This window comes from Cyrtonyx montezumae, unplaced genomic scaffold, assembly GCF_038088225.1.
Source record: "Cyrtonyx montezumae isolate F1298 unplaced genomic scaffold, pur_monq_1.0 scaffold_27, whole genome shotgun sequence".
Lineage (NCBI taxonomy): Eukaryota > Metazoa > Chordata > Aves > Galliformes > Odontophoridae > Cyrtonyx > Cyrtonyx montezumae.
The window spans coordinates 388,111-404,481 of record NW_027072014.1 but is presented as its reverse complement, the minus strand read 5'-3'; the positions used below and the strand labels follow the sequence as shown (position 1 = coordinate 404,481).

The window sequence follows — 16,371 nt, the reverse complement described above, 5'->3', positions numbered from 1 at the left end:
AATCTTGCCTGGAGCTTGGTACAAATCCTTGTGCACATGCAGAGACTATTATTTGGAAGGCAATATTGAGTTAATATTAGAGTAAGAAGACAATGAGAAATATTTTTTGTTTCCGACATGCAATAGTTGCCAAAATACAGTTACATGGTTTTTGACAGTGCCCAGAACTAAGTGCTAAATGTGCAGATGGACTAGTGAGCAGTGTGGGGTGGTTCAGGTAGACATCTACATATCCTGAACAGAGCTGGTGAACAGTGAGACCTCTCAGACCCAACACTCCTGAAAGTGGCTGCTCCAAGGACAAAACACAGAAGTTAGCAGAATGCACTGGAGAAACATGTTTCTTAAACACTGCTGCAAAAAGGAGATCTATATTTTCTACATTGCCTGTTTAGTGATAAAGCATCAGCTTACTGGATAGAAGATCTAGGTTCTGCCTCCTGTCTGACACTTTCAGCCACTGCTGTTTCTCTAAGCAGCATCTGCCTTTGAGGCATGCCACCTCCTGTTTCCCTTCCTTGAATTCACAATGAAGAAATCCATTGGATAGGTGAGGAATGAAGTATAATACATCTTTGACAAGACTGTTGCAATCTCCAATCAGAGGAAAGTTTAAGCATTTTAGAGTATGGAAGAGTGCTTTATTTTCAAGATTTTTTTCAGTCAAGTATGTCAAACTGTTCACATGTGACATTATGCAGTGAAGTTTCCCAGGGAGATGGAAAAAATGATTTGTGAAACCTCATGGTAAAAGTTAACCATTCAAGAAGGGAGGTAAGACTATTGAATGTGTTGGTTTAGAATAAAACAACTTAGTTCCAACTAGAGTAACTAAATCCAGTGATTCTGGATTTAAGTTTCACTGAAGATTCATTCTAAAACCATAGCAATTAAAGTGCACTTATGTTTACAATATGATATGCAGACATAAGTACTTGATGGAATGTATTCATCTCTTTCTGTGCCCTTGCACTCATCCTATCATCTCATCTGTAACCTTATTCAGTATTCATTTTTATTGTTGTTTCATGCATTTGTGCAATGCAGATCAGGATAAGTTAAAAAAAATCATCTCTTTGGACAAAAGTACAAATGTTACTCCTCACTAACGTTCTGCATCTGCTACATGTAATAAAGTTAATCTTACAGTAGGAAGGATTTGCGTCAGTAGCATGATGTCCTGAGATATTTTTTCTTCCCTGGAAGTGGTAGTGTTATATTCTTGTTAGAATTAAAGGCTTCCTAGGATTTTGATTAAATAAGCTACCCATAATAACTGGGTATTGGTTGATTGGTTGGTTTAAAAAGCAGAATTAGGCTTGGTTACCTATCTTACACATTTTCTGCATGTTATCTTTGCTACTATGGAAGTGAAGAACTGTGTCAATATTACCCTAGTTTCTCCCTCTTTTCCTCTCTCCCTCTTTTCCTCTCTCCCTCTTTTCCTCCCTCCCTTCCTTCCTTCCCTTCCTTCCCTTCCTTCCCTCTCTCGGGTTGGGCATGGTGGCTGGAAGGAATGGCAGGAACTGTAGATAGTTGGGGGCACATTTTATGCTGACCTTTTCACCAAAGCCATTTTCTTACTGAACTGGCCATGCTGTGTTCCTGGACATAAAGCAAAGATTATGAACTTTGCATTCTTTTACAGATGTCATGAGAGTCAGAAGCATAACAAATTAAAAGGCCCTCTGTAGAGATAGGTACAGTTGCCTGAGTCATAAGCAAAGAAAGAATTCTCAACTTACATTAAATTTTCTTTATGTTGGTGTTTTGCTCTTCTGCACTACATTTTATGTTTGTGCTTTACTGTTTAGAAGAACTAGTTTATGAGCACAAGGCACTGCAGTGAATCTCCCCATGCCAGGTTCATCTGCTTTGGCTGCACAGGCAGGTGAAGCCTTCAGCAGTGCCCAGTGCTTACACTGCTCTGGCTCAGTTATGTCCTCTGTTTCTTCATGGCACTGAGATGAATGGGCCAGGTGACAGAGGAAGTGGCACAATGCTGTGCTGCCAAAGGCAGCCTTACAGTATAGACTATAAAATAAATATTTTATACATTCAGTAGTACTAGAAATATGCAGATCTACATAAAGCTATTAAAAATATCTGTAGACAGTGCTTCTTGGTTGGAGGCAAGCCCTGGATGGCTCCACACAAACCCCAAACCAGCAGGTTTTATGACCTTGTTTGGAGGCACATTAGCTTCCAAGACAGAGTGATAAAATGACCAAGCTTCTCTTTCAAAAACAGACCTTATAGTTCAAAAACAGAGCAAATGAATCCAGAAGGTCCAAAGAAGTAAGCTCTTCCAAACTGCCACAGTAATTTCTAATCTAGTCTTATTTTCTAATTAGATTTAGCCTAATAATATCTTATTTATTTCTTCTGCATGCTGCTGTTACACTCATGCATCAAAAGCTATTGAAAATATTCTTTGCATAACAATTTGTTGATCTGTCTACTGTAAAACCTATCAGAGAAGGCATGCTATTTGTGAGCACTTTGAAGACAAGAAGGTTTTTTATAATTGACAATAGCAGTTTTGCAAGAGTAAACTGTGTTGGTCCAGTGTAATTCCTTCTGTGTCAGGGTAGCAACTCTTTACAAACACACTTTCCACTACGAATAATGGCACTTCAAGAACACAGTGAAGTAAAAGTTCAAAATTAAGAAACAAAAATTTATCTGGAAAGGATGACTTGAAAGGAAGATGCTGAAAAACATAGGACTGACTAGTCCTAGGAGAACAGAGAAGAACAAGTCTTCCAATTTTGATAAATGCTGTATTAGTATAAGAGAATAGTCTGCCCCTGGGCCAGGCAAATCTGGTTTGGATGCCTATATTGGTCAAAAACAAGCAATCACAGTGTCAGCTTGGTTACAGGGCACTGTGTGGTGGATTGATGACCCCAGATTCAGGTGAAGGATGCTACCTGGCTGCCCACCCATGCAGCCTGTGCTGACTAATCAGACAAGTGGAGAAATTGAGGTGAAATATGAAGGAAATCAGAGACTTACCATATTTCACAGAATCTTAGAAATCAAACATGGAAAATTCTGCCTTCAAGTGTGTGAACATGGCAACGTAAAACTGCAGCACAGCATACAGCAAAACCTACTTTAACTGGTGTTTACATTGCCTACAAGAAAAATTGCTTTTCTGTCTGGGGTAGAACTAAAGGAAGCCAATTTCTTTACTCTGGCTGTAAAAAGTCCCATTTTTTCCATATGTGTTAACAGAAATCTTCTTATCTGTAAATGCTCTTAAAATTGCTAATTGCATGTGGTGCTAGCTTAATAGAAACCCATAAATTGTTACAGGAATTGAGCTTTCTAGGTTTATTTTCTCATCTTGTTGTCTTGGATAACCATTACAGCTCATTACTGTGAAAGTACCTGCAGTGACTTGGTAACTGCAAAGTGTTTGTATTGAGTTTTAGGGATTACTTGCATATTTACTCTCCAGTGAAACAACAGTTCTCAAGTTCTTCCTGAGCAGCGCCTTGCCCTTCCCTGGGGACAGGCCAAGTTTCGGAGAACTGCATGTTTGAGAGTTTATGCTGTAGGTTAATATTCAGGTTCTAGTAGAGTTTCAGCCACTTCCTTGGGGCAAGGAGCAAGACAAGATCAAAACAAAGCTCTTTCAGCTCAGTCTTACCACAACAGGGAGGTTTTAAACAGGCTCCTACCAATCCTCTCCCTGCGCAGACACAGTTTTTGGTTGATTGCTAAAAGTGCCTGATTGCAAACGGGTGCCATTGCTGTGAAGCCTTCCAGCGTGACATGCTAGAGAAAACATGGAGGGATTAACAACTTTTGTTCATATTGAGCTGGAGTGAAATTCAGACATAAAAGGCTACAGCCAGTGTTTGGAGTTTTGGAAGAGGAAGACCATTCTCTCCCTGTGGAAGACATTCTGGAGCCTTCATGTGACCAAAAAAATAAAAACCCATTATAAATTTCTGGCCTTTTGTGGCTGGGAGTTCTCTTCCTCCATTTCCTAAACTGACTTTGTTAACATTTGGAAATATGTGTTTTGTCTGGTGGCAAAACACAGGACTGGAGTCAGAAGTTTTGAGTCAGTCTTTAGTTTGGGAACAGAGTCAAGCCTCCAGACAGCTTTTGTCCATTCAGGAACAGATGGGATGGATTATCTTTTGACGGGCTGTAATATCCAAGACTGAAGAAGATGCGGTGCAATTAACTGAAGTTCAGAACTGCTAAGTTGTACCAAAAGAAAGACAAGTATTAAGACTAGCGATGAATTCAGTGTTAGGTTTGATAGGAAAGTGAGGAGGAAAAACCAATATGAGCACAGATGCAAGATAATGCAAAGCTACACAAAACATGATTATCCAGTCAGTTTTGCTATACAAAATCACCAAAGGCCACCCCCATCTGCAGGGTGAAATTAGTGTTAATCAGTTGCAGACATGTACTGCAGATGAACTTAAGCAGAAATCAGCTTCTATGCACTGAATGTAGCTCAAAGCTATTACTACAAATTTCTGCATATTTGCGTTATTAAAACATTCTGTCTCAAAATGTCAAATCAAATACATTGGTAACAAATTAACATATATACTTAACTGGCTAAAAAAAGGTGATTTTGGAAACCTAATGTGATCAGATCTGTTGGAGCTGTTTCCAGTGGTTTGTTTCTCAGTTTTTAAAATTATTTAGGTTTATCTCTTCAGTTTCTCATGATCACCTCTGGACTAGAAAGTAATGAAATGGCTACAGCTTCATATTTATTAAGTTACAGTTAGAAGCACACGATGTGTTACATTTCATTCATGCTTTTTATTTCAGGACAACTAATAGCTGAAAAACACTTTGAGAAGGAATTTACAAAAGGGAAGAAGGTCAGCAGAATCTCTAGTTAATTGCTGAGGAAGAACAAAATCTTGTTTATTAATCCCTTGCCAAGTTTACGTTTGTGTGCTTTATTTTCTTGGATCAAGTAACTGAGGTTTAGTAATAACAAAGATTTTATTTAACAAAAATAACACTACTTGGATGATAAATGAGTGAGGGGGAGGATAAAAAGAAAGGGAATGTTGAGATACCAGTGGAATAGACACCAAAGTGAGCTGACTGCTCAAGAAGAATGATTTCATTGCATGCTGACTGTGTTGCATGACTGTAATATAATTTCAGTATCCTATGCTCTGTAAATTGCCCTGGAGACAAGGAATTCCTACAGAGAGAATTCATCAGCAGGGTGAAAATAAAAAGAAAGATGGGTGTCTGTACTGGCTTAAAGATTTTTGCTCATTCCATAATGTGTTATCTTGTCTTCAGCCTCTCAGCATCCCACAGCAACTAGTTCTGCAAAGATGTTTGAGAATAAACTCTTTGAGCTGGATCTTCTCGGATGCAGTTTTATTTTATTATGAAGTCTGGGCTGAAGCCAACCATAAAATTTAGATCTGAGTTAAGTTTCTAAACCCTGCCAAAGTTAGAGTGGACTGATCCAAACTTTTGTTTTATGTCTCTCTCTTCTTTGTACAGTCTTTTATCAGAGCCACATGAGGAGATGGTTCTTCAGCATTTTCTTCAACATTGTTTATGCTTTGAAATGCAATTTTTAACAACAGGTCTTTCTTACAGAATCTTAGAATTGTAGGGGCTGGAAGGGACCTCTGGAGATCATCAAGTCTGAACCCCCAGCTAAAGGAGGTTCCCTCTAGCAGGTCACACAGGAGCGGGTCCTTCTCCAGAAAAGGAGACATCACAACCTCACTGGGCAGCCTGTTCCTATGCTCTGTCACTTTTGCAGTGAGAATTTATGAAACAAACAAAAATACAGTGGAAGGGTCTGTGAAACTGATGATTTTAATGTTGCTGCTGAAACAATTTTAGAGTTGTCCCCCATTTACCATCTACACGTGGATGTTCCTTGTTTCAAGATCTCTCTGAGCAACAAGGCTCATCAGATTTCACTGAGGAAACCTATCTGGTACTAAAGAAATCCTATTCCCTGAAGCTCTCTATGAGGAGCTTCTCCTTCTTAAGTGGTGAGAAACTGCCAAAAAGCAGCTGTGGTGTATCATAAATGTCTCCCTAAAACCACACACAGTTTCATGGAAATTTTAAGGAAAGAGTAGAAGCAGCACTTAGGGACATGGTTTAGTGGGCAGTGTTGGAGGTAGGGGGACAGTTGGCCTAGATGATCTTAGAGGTCTTTTCCAACCTTAATGATTCTGTGATTTTATGATTCCAACACATCATGGAGTTAACCTTTATTTCTCCTTCTAAAGCTTCTCCTTCTTCTGTTCTTCCAGCGTTTAAGACTCACCACCCCTTCTAGTGGTGGTGACCCTCCCCCAGCTCACTTCTTTCTGCCATTTCAGGTGTTGTATTCCCCTATTCACCACGTCTGGGTCGTTACAACCTAAACTTCCATGAGGCTCAACAAGCCTGCCTGGACCAGGACTCCATCATTGCCTCTTTTGACCAACTCTACGAGGCCTGGAGGTCAGGGCTGGACTGGTGCAATGCTGGCTGGCTCAGTGATGGCTCAGTGCAGTACCCCATCACCAAGCCCCGGGAGCCCTGTGGGGGGAAAAATACTGTGCCTGGTGTCCGAAACTATGGCTTCTGGGATAAAGAGAAGAGCCGATATGATGTTTTCTGTTTTACTTCAAACTTCAATGGTAAGAACCTAGTTTGCTTCTACCTTGCAAAGGGCTGTTTCCATGCTATGAAAATTAAGTGATGCCGGCAGCAGAAAGCAGCAGATGACACTTGGCTGGCCAAAATTTATGTTAGCTTTGGGAAACGTTTCTGATGGATTTAAGAAAACATGCAACCATGATAATATTGTCTGTGCTATGTGTTCACACAGATTATTTTCAAAACTTAGAGCTTATGTTGGTAGTGCTTTCTTATGTCTCCACTTTTCTATTTTTATTTCAGTTGAAGTGGTGAAAACACTAGCAATTCCTTTAGTTGAGATTTCCTGTTGAATTCAATTATAGTTATGATTTACAATGTCAGTGTCACCAAAATAAAATTCTGATTGCCATTTCATCTCTGCAGTTACCTCAAGCAGCTCCAGCACATTCATCAAGTGTAATATGACAAATATTTTCTTATCAGCAGTTTTTTTTTTCTAGCTTATATAACTAATAATTCAGATGTCTAATCTTTGCATGGTGTCAGAACCAAGATTTCCATCTTACTCTGAGCTTGATCTCCCCTAAAGGCTATTCCAGTGACTGACTGCAAAATTTCAGCTCTAACTAGATTTTACTTTTGGCATGAAATGAGCCGATCTGTTGATCATTTGATCATTGCTATCTTTTAAGGTTTAATCTAATGGTTAGAAAAGATTTTAAAAGCATGTCTCTGAATGAGAGGAGCTCTGCAAGTAAGAAGTGCAAAAGTAGCCTGCAGTCCTCCACAGCATCATGTTCACGGGTGCTTCCTGTGTGACTTCACACGTGTTTGGCATTCAGCCCAACCAGACCAAGGAGCACAGCCTTTTTTGTTTATGCTCAGATTGCTTATCCTCAGTGAAGCATTTCTGCCCTATAGCATACATAAAAATAAACATTAGCCTTGTTCTCAGAAGATATGCTTTAATGCTAGGCCTGTCCCACCCTCCCTCTCTCTCAGAAAAAGCAAAATCTCAAATCAATAATAAAAAAAATTAGGTGGGACACAGTCTGAAACAAATATTTATGTGATTTTTATCATGCTGCATGAAATGTTGGCTCATTTTTCTCTTGTTCAATTTAAACAAGGCAAAATCCTATATGAGCTCATCAAATGCTCATTTCAATCTGTAACAAATAATAATAATAATAATAATAATAATAGCACCAAGGAATAAAAGAAACAGAAGAAATAAATTAAAATTGATAGCTGCACTATTTAAAGTGTTGATTTGGTCAATAAAGACCACCATTTTCCATATTAGCAGCTGGACAGTGTCTCTCAAGGAAAGAAAAAAAAACATTTATGAAAAAAAAATAGAAAAGAAGGAAGTACTGACAGACAAACACTGTCTGCACACTGAGCAAGAGAAAGAAGGAGAAAGATGAATGAGGTAATATGAGTCTATGGTATATACGTGGCAGAGAAGGCACTGGTGTTGATCTCATGCTCAGTGAAATGACCCACGAGACAGAATAGCACACAGCAACAGTGTGATGTGAAGAGTGGAGTGCCTTTTACCCAGGTCCCTTCTGCTCATCACCATATATAGCTCTTGAGATGTCAGCAGAAAATCTGGGCATATCCTCCTGTGTCCCTGCTATGTTCTCCATTATTCATATTCCAGGCACACCCACAATAATCCCAGCAATGCCCCCAGAATGCCAGCATCTTATTTGCAGCTTAACACCTTGGATAGCTATGTGTGCTTAACAGTGTCATTAGTGTTCTCACTGTCAAAGGAAAAATCTTATAATAACCTGGTTTGCCACCAGGTTGCAACTGACAGAGATAGTGGCTATGGGCACAGAGCTATTTCTGCAACACCTAATATTGATTCTGTCAGCTCAGAAACAGCCAAGAAAAATGAGAAATGGTCAGGACACCAGCAGTGTCAGTGACAGCTGGAGTCTTCTGATGCTGTAAAACAGAGAAGCCTTCAGCTCTATGTGAGGGAGCTGGAAACACACCACAGGCCTCAGGATGGGAGGCATGTAATGCTAGCTTGAAAAAAAAGCACAGCTCAAAGAGTGTTGGTTGTGTGAGCTGCTGTGAGTAACAGGAGGGTGTGAGGTTTAGTTTGGGTTCTTTCTAGAGAAAGACATCTGTAAATACCTTATGATCTCAGGGGAAATGGGAAAAAAAAGGCTCAATTTTAAGTAGTTGAGGCTGTTTTAACCTGGAGAATAAAGGTACATAATGACAAAATTTTGTTCAGATAATAAGGCGAAAAATGGAAACATAATCATCAATGCAGTTAGTTCCACTGCAGATTCAGTGTTTTCACTCAGGATCTATGAGACTTCTCTTTGGTGAACACCAAGAGGTACTTCAATTCCGTTAGCAAAGAGCTATGCACTCATTCCTCCTTACTGTACAGGAAAATTGTTACAGCAAAGTTCTTCTGCAGTGCAATATACAATACTCATTACTTTACAAAATTACCCTCTGCAGTCTTTTCTTGGAGTAGTTTAAGTGCATTACCTGAGAATTTTGTTCTGCCCATGTAACTCCTTCCTTCAGCTGGTTCATAGAGAACTGTTTGTCCTCTATGGCCATGCAGGCAAAGCCAAAAAACCCCAAGAAGTAATGCACACTTTTTGAAAATAGCAGTATGAGTAATTTACTGGTTTATAAAAATATATAGCAACTGATTTCATAAAACTATACAGAGATTAATATTAACATAATCCCACATATACTTGCTATTCAGAGCTCAAAAGTCGGGCAGTAAGGCTGTGACAGAAAGATGTAACCTGATCCTCTTTCATATAAATATTGCAGGAGAAATTCATGTCCTACAGACCCCACGTGGCATGGGACGAAGAACGTGTAAGGGTATAGCTGAAAGATTATTCTTTGGCTAATTTCAAAGGCTTTCTGAAGGGGGCAGTGAGTCTCTAAATAAAAAAAAATAATAATGAAAAAAAAGTGGAATCCCTGACTCTGAGAAGTGTTAGGAAACTTATCACAGAATCAAAATCACAGTTTTGGGATCACGGGGATTAGAAGAGGTCTGTGGAGATCATTGAATCCAACCCCCATGCTGTAGTGGGTTCGCTACCAAGGGGTTGCACAGGAAAGTGTTCAGGCAGGTTCCTCTAAAATTGAGCAAAAAAAAGAGGTCTAAGTGCAGCTTGTGTCACTGTTCCTGCTCGTTGTTGTGCATTTGGTTATGTACTTTGTGAGCAGAACTGCAGTGCATAATTGATTTGTTATCAGGTCTAGCAAAATCCAATAAAAATCTCTTATGCTAACAAAATTAGAAATACAAAGAATAAACTTCAGAGTTCTTGTGAGCACAGCTGTGTAATTTAGTATTGTGTATGGTAAGCTAACAGATCTTTTCCAAATGATGCATACCAAGCATTCATTTGAGCATTGAGTATTTGAACGTGTAGCCATTTCTTTAAGAAGGGAAACAGAGTCATCCAAATAAAAATGATGTGCCCATTCTGAAAAGTGCCCTGAGCCACTGTTCATAAGTTCATAAGTTCATAAGGTTGGAAAGGACCTATAAGATCATCTAGTCCAACCATCCTCCTATCACTATCTTTACCCAACTACTAAATTAAGTCCTTTAGCACCTCATCTAAACGCTTCTTGAACAGCGCTAGGGATGGTGCCTCAACCACCTCCCTAGGCAGGCCATTCCAGTGCCTGACCACTCTTTCAGAAAAGAAATGCTTCCACTGTCTTCTGGGAAGAATGAAAGAGGATTTTTAAAAATTGCTGATGTGTATTTAATGTAGCAGTTTAAAAGCGTTTACCTGAGTTGAACTTTGATTTCAACCTGAGTATTGTGATCTTATTTTTAAGGGAATGGAAAGTGTCTGTCTTCCAATTTTTAATACATTTTGAAGAGCAGCAGCTTCACTCAGCTGGATGCTGTGGCTGTAAGGTACACTGAGCTGAGTCTGTGGAGCTGATGATAGGTCTGCATCTTGTGCTGCATGCTGAGAATGCCTCTCATTGCCATTTGAGGTGTGCTCTCTATGTCGGATGAAACAATTTAATTCTCTGAGCACATGGGCAAGAGCCTCCCTGTGCTGGCCCTCACACAGAATTATTGGATGGAGTTGTACCACCTTTTGGTACCACTAACCATGGTGTCCCACTTCCTCTGCACCCATCTTAGGCACAAAAACTTGCCTTGAAATACCCTAACTGAGGTTGGAAAAACAATCTCTACTGGCAGTGCATCCGTCACGCTTCTGTAGTCACAAGGTGTGAGAATTTAAGTCAAGTGCTCAAGTTTTCCTCTTTAAGCTGTTCCGTTACAAGCGAAACCTTCGAACAGTTGTTATGAGTGGGGTTCTGTTGGGTTTGCAGAAACTCCTGCCCCTTGGTTTGGAGTGAGAAGTCAAGCTAAGCACATTCATTCTCTGTAGGAGTGACCTAACTCCCAAATATCAATTACAGATAGTGGGTTCATGCTTCTCCCTCCTTCCATGTGAATGAATGAAAACTAACATTGAGCAGTTACCACTTCAGGAGCACTTCTAAGCTATTGGCAGGGAAAAAATAGTAAACTTGCATCAAGCCTATTGACAGTCTTTTGTTTAATCAGGCATTCTGCAAGCACAATCCCACTCATTGGGGTTTGCTGTTAAAGTTCTCCCGTTTAGGGGAGGGGCAGATTGTAGGAGATTTTATTATTGATGTCATATGTCAAAAGCCTGACCTTACTGCAAATCCCAAGGAAATTACATTCCACTGACATATGGTTTGAAGAGCAACTAATAAGCTAGGTGAAGTTTACATACTATCAGTCTAAATCCCTGTTCCCCTAAGTCTGAAATCCTATTTTATATGGGGAAAACTCTTAAAAACCTAGTAAGGACAGAGTTCCACTTAATAAGCATTTTCTTCAGCAACAGTCTGTAAATGCCTCCAACTTGCTGCACTGGAGTCAATGCGTTTTACAAAGGGTCAATTATCTGCTCTACTCCTGTGAAAATACTGTGCCTCTGACAACAGTGAAATTGTTTAAAAGGTTCTCCACGATATAAATGCCTTTTCTTTTTAATGATTCCCATCACAGTATAAAATTTCAAACCTTCACACAAAGCTAATTCAATTATCTTTATATTTTTACCCAACCTGACATTTCTTCAGTTCAAAAAACCTCTCTGCTGTTTCTGGGATGTAGACGTAACTCTTTCTTCCTTCCTGCTGCTTTTTCTTCAGGAAAAAAGTAATCTATGCAGAATCTGTCCTATGTGTTTTAACTGTTGTTATTTATGAGCAAGAAAATGGGTATTTTGCTGGAGTACATTTTTAATTAGAAATCAGACAATGTGCTTGCCCCACATGAATAAATGGATTTGTTTTTTCAGACAACTTGCCCCTTTCATAGAGCAGTAAGACTGAAAATGTTGCAAACTTACTTGGAAATTTGATAAGTGTAATGAGTGAAAGGCTTATGATAAAGTTATATTGTCTTGATAAGTGAAATTAATGTGAGTGCTATTGCTACCTGTGGATTGGTACAGAGGAGTTTTTGAGCACTACTTGATGGCATGTGTTTTCATTACCTGGTGATGGAGGCACATTTTTCTTAGCTGCTCTATCAGCTCAGTGCTGTGGAATGGTATGGATATGCCCTTTGATGCCTAAAGAGAAACAGAGCTGGAGAACTGCTGTGAATGCTTGTGGCACAGCTAATGAAGACTTATAGCAGGCATGGTTTTGATCTAGCAGGGGTTCAAACTCTGCTTCTGAGAAGCCGCGCAGTATCTCATCTTTCTTACAGGAAAAAAAATAATAAAAAAAGACCTTTAAATTATGCTTGTACTTAATCAGAAACAAGGTCACTGCCTTGTTGGAAAGTAGAACTGCGCATGCTAGCTCTAGCAGCCTGCACCCAAACACTTTCAAAGGCCAGATCCTGCAATGCTGTGCTTCTAAAGAAACTCAGAGTTTTCATCTAATGTTGAGAGCATGATGTAGGATTACACTGCTTTGGACATTTAACTAATTTCCCTTCTCTAACAATAAGGTGCAGCTTTAGGTGATCTGTTCTACCTGCAATCTTAGGTTCCTTAGGCATTTTACTGGATTGAAGGAGGCACCGTGATGTTGATCTCCCCCTTTGAACCCCAGGGTATACCCCTTTACATTCTTCCTGCTATTCTACCTCTGCAGACAGGGGAGAAAAGTGAGGTTGAATGTTAGATGGAAACTGTTTACTCATAGAGCGGTGAAGCCCTGGCACAGGCTGCCTAGAGAGCTGTGGGTGCCCCATCCCTGGAGGCAGTCAAGGCCCGGTTGGATAGGGCCCTATTCTAACCTGATCTTGTGGCATGCCATCCCAGCCCTGCCCGTGGGAGGCGATTTGGAACTGTGTGGGCTTTAAGGTTCTTTCCAGACCAAATCATCCTGTGATTCTGTGAAGTGCATTACAACAGGTCAGTTAGCATTGAATCCCTTGCAGCTGCAGATACTATGCTGTGCTAAGATTCATAGGTTCATAGGTTCTAAGTTAGGGGGTTGTGGTGAGGAGGGGGTGGGCCTCTTCTCCCTGATAAATAACGACAGGACGAGAGGGAATGGCCACAAGTTGCGCCGGGGAAGATTTAGATTAGACCTGAGGAAACATTTTTTTCTCTGAAAGAGTGGTCAGGCACTGGAATGGCCTGCCTAGGGAGGTGGTTGAGGCACCATCCCTAGCGCTGTTCAAGAAGCGTTTAGATGAGGTGCTAAGGGATTGGATTTAGTAGTTGGGTAGGGATAGTGATAGAAGGATGGTTGGACTAGATGATCTTGTAGGTCCTTTCCAACCTAATGAACCTATGAACCTATGAACCTGTTAGTTAGCAGGAGTAAGTATAGTGCTGTATTCCTGTATAAACTGACCTTCTTCTCTACTTCCTTATTGTTGTTTTTTTCACTCCCACCATTTATCAATTCATTATACAAGCAATTATAATCAGTTCTAAAGCGCAGCATTCAACTTATTGCACATTCTGAAACAGAGCTTGATCTGTGCAGCTCTGCTGTGGAACATCCTCATTTCTCCCCCAAACTTCCCTTGATAATATGCCCTTCACTTACACCTCTTTCTCCTCCCCTCTCTCCCCAGGTCGTTTCTACTACCTAATACACCCAACCAAGCTGACCTACGACGAAGCTGTGCAGGCCTGCCTGAAGGACGGTGCCCAGATTGCCAAGGTTGGGCAGATATTTGCTGCCTGGAAGCTCCTTGGCTACGACCGCTGCGACGCTGGGTGGCTGGCAGATGGCAGCGTCCGCTACCCCATCTCCAGACCCAGAAAACGCTGCAGCCCCAACGAGGCTGCCGTACGCTTTGTAGGCTTTCCTGATAAAAAGCATAAGCTGTACGGTGTCTACTGTTTCAGAGCGTACAACTGAAAATGCCTAGAGCACAACAGTTTTAAATTCATTAAGAACATGTGAAAGATTTCGATATGAACTCATGCAAGTTACCAAAACTGTGATAAACCTTTCTTACTTACTGTAGAGTCATTTTCATAAACCCAACCCGTTAATTTGTTTTTGTTTTTGTTTAAATATTTTTTGTAAAAGTATCATTCCATAGATATTTAAAATTAATATAATTTAATGGGAGCTCTAGGTAAGAGGAGCCAAATTCTTTAAGCTACATCATCCCAACAAAATATAAGTTTCATGAATGGGGCATGCAATAGAGCTTGTCAATTGCTAGGACACAGTTATGGAATGTAAGGCTACTCAAAGCAAAAGCTTTTAAAAGCACAAATTTTACATATTTGTACCTGTTTGAGATACACTGCAGATTGATTGTATCTGGAGTTTTGAAATAAGATGTTTTTGTTTATAGGGGTCAGTGAGGTTTTGCAAAAAATAAAAATTAAAAAAAAAAAATAGAAAAAAAAGCCAATACAAAAGCAATAGCAAGCTAGATTACAAAAGACTGCTTTCACTGTTTTTGCATGGGAACAATATACAGTTTAATAAAAGCAGTTAAAACAGTCTATAAACACAGGATTTATTTTGCAGTATTAAACCCTGCCTTTCTGAAAACCAAACTCATGATCCCATATGTAGAAACAAGCACAATTACTTCTGAACGTTTCAATTGCGTTTTTAATACGTATAAATCATTGAAGAGAGGGTTAATAATTAATGAATGAGAAAACCCTGTTTTCTTCTTAACTCAAATTAAAGATGCCTGAAAAGTATTCTATTACCTTTGAGTAGCTTTACTGTGTTATTTTAAAACTCTTAGGGCCATTTGCTAAGCCGCATATAGCATCTACTCAGGGCAGTTGTGTAAATGAACTGCTGGACAGAAAAGTTATAGACTTTAGCAGCTTGAATTTACATTAGCCTTTGAAATGTTATTGTCTTAATTAAAGATATTATAATATTTAATATTTCTTAGCTATTTACACATCACAAGAAATAAAAATTGGAAAAAAATTAAATGATTAAGTCTTAGAAGAAGATTATTAAATAAAATCTGAAACCAGCTATTAAGGTTTAGAAGAGAAAAAGTACTTTATTTCTTTACATCTCATCTGTATCTAAATATACATCTGTTTTTTAAACTATCAATGAAAAAAAAAAAGATAGTACTGCTACCCCTGAATTACTGAAATACTTCCCTCTAAATCCATAGTGGTCTAAGTTGAAGATGTTTACCTATATCTGCCAGTGTCAGAGATAAACATGCACTGTGCATGGTGCCTAGGATTTTCAGAGCTGCCTAAAGTACTAAGTCCTCCTTAAATGTCAGTTTGAGGGAGTTTGAATTTCCAGTGAAAACTAATTTTGGATGCAGCAATTCTTGGTGCTCATCTTCAGATTCCTTACCGCAACCAGTTTTCCAGATTGTGGGTGCTCAAGGCTTTCTGAGAATTTACACCATTTATGGTGTCTCAAGCTGGATATCCAAAAAATAGGGGCCACTGATGATCTTCATCTTGAGTAATCTTTTAGGCATTTTAAGTTCTCTATCCAGTGTTGGTTCTACCACTTAAAAATGTAGAACTCTTTTCCTACTCCACACTTGCTGACAATGAAGATATGAGAGGACCAATGTTTCTATTTCACCATGTTTTGTATCTTAACCATTGTCTCCTTATCTAAGAGAGATATGTATCTAAGCAGGCAACAACCAGTAAGCTTTCACGAAGAGCTTAACGTAGTTATGTTTCCATGGACATGAGTAAACATGACTCCCAGAGTGACGGTGGTCCTATGTTAAAAACCTGTGAACAAACCGGGACCAATAAACTATAGGACTGTAGTGGAGGTGTTGTGCTGGAGTTCATTCCCATCAAGCTCAGAGGCAATTCCTCATCCTTCAAACTCACCATCAGTACGAGTGTTTTCTCAAAACTACTCACATTAACAGATCTTGGTGCCAAACTACCCCCTTCGCTTTTTTGTTGTTCAAACTGAAATTTGGATTCTCTTGAAGCTCTATCACTTAGGTATTAATAGAGAGCAATTCTAAGCCAAACCAACCCATGTAATCTTTACCCATCAGACATTTTTTTAAATCAGTGCCCATTTCACATGCTTTCTTCGGGCACCAGAATCTTTTCAACACATCTGGGAGAAAGAGGAACAGGAGTGGAAATAGAAACAAAGAATATTTGTGCAAGAGGAGGAATTGAGTGTGCAAGACTGGGCTGTGACCAGTAGAAATACATGTTGTTCCCCCATTCAACCTTCAAAAGTATGGAAACAGAGGCAGAT

At 39.5% G+C, this 16,371-nt stretch overlaps 1 protein-coding gene across 1 annotated transcript in view; it reads left to right on the top strand.

The window, feature by feature from the left end:
* Positions 1 to 15,564, top strand: part of HAPLN1 (hyaluronan and proteoglycan link protein 1) — a 29,535-nt gene extending 13,971 nt beyond the window's left edge. The window contains exons 3-4 of the mRNA XM_065740524.1: positions 6,357 to 6,659; positions 13,748 to 15,564. Of these exons, the coding sequence (XP_065596596.1) occupies positions 6,357 to 6,659; positions 13,748 to 14,037 (593 nt within the window). The 3' untranslated portion in view covers positions 14,038 to 15,564. The remainder of the gene's footprint in view (positions 1 to 6,356; positions 6,660 to 13,747) is intronic.
* The last annotated feature ends 807 nt before the right edge of the window (positions 15,565 to 16,371 follow it).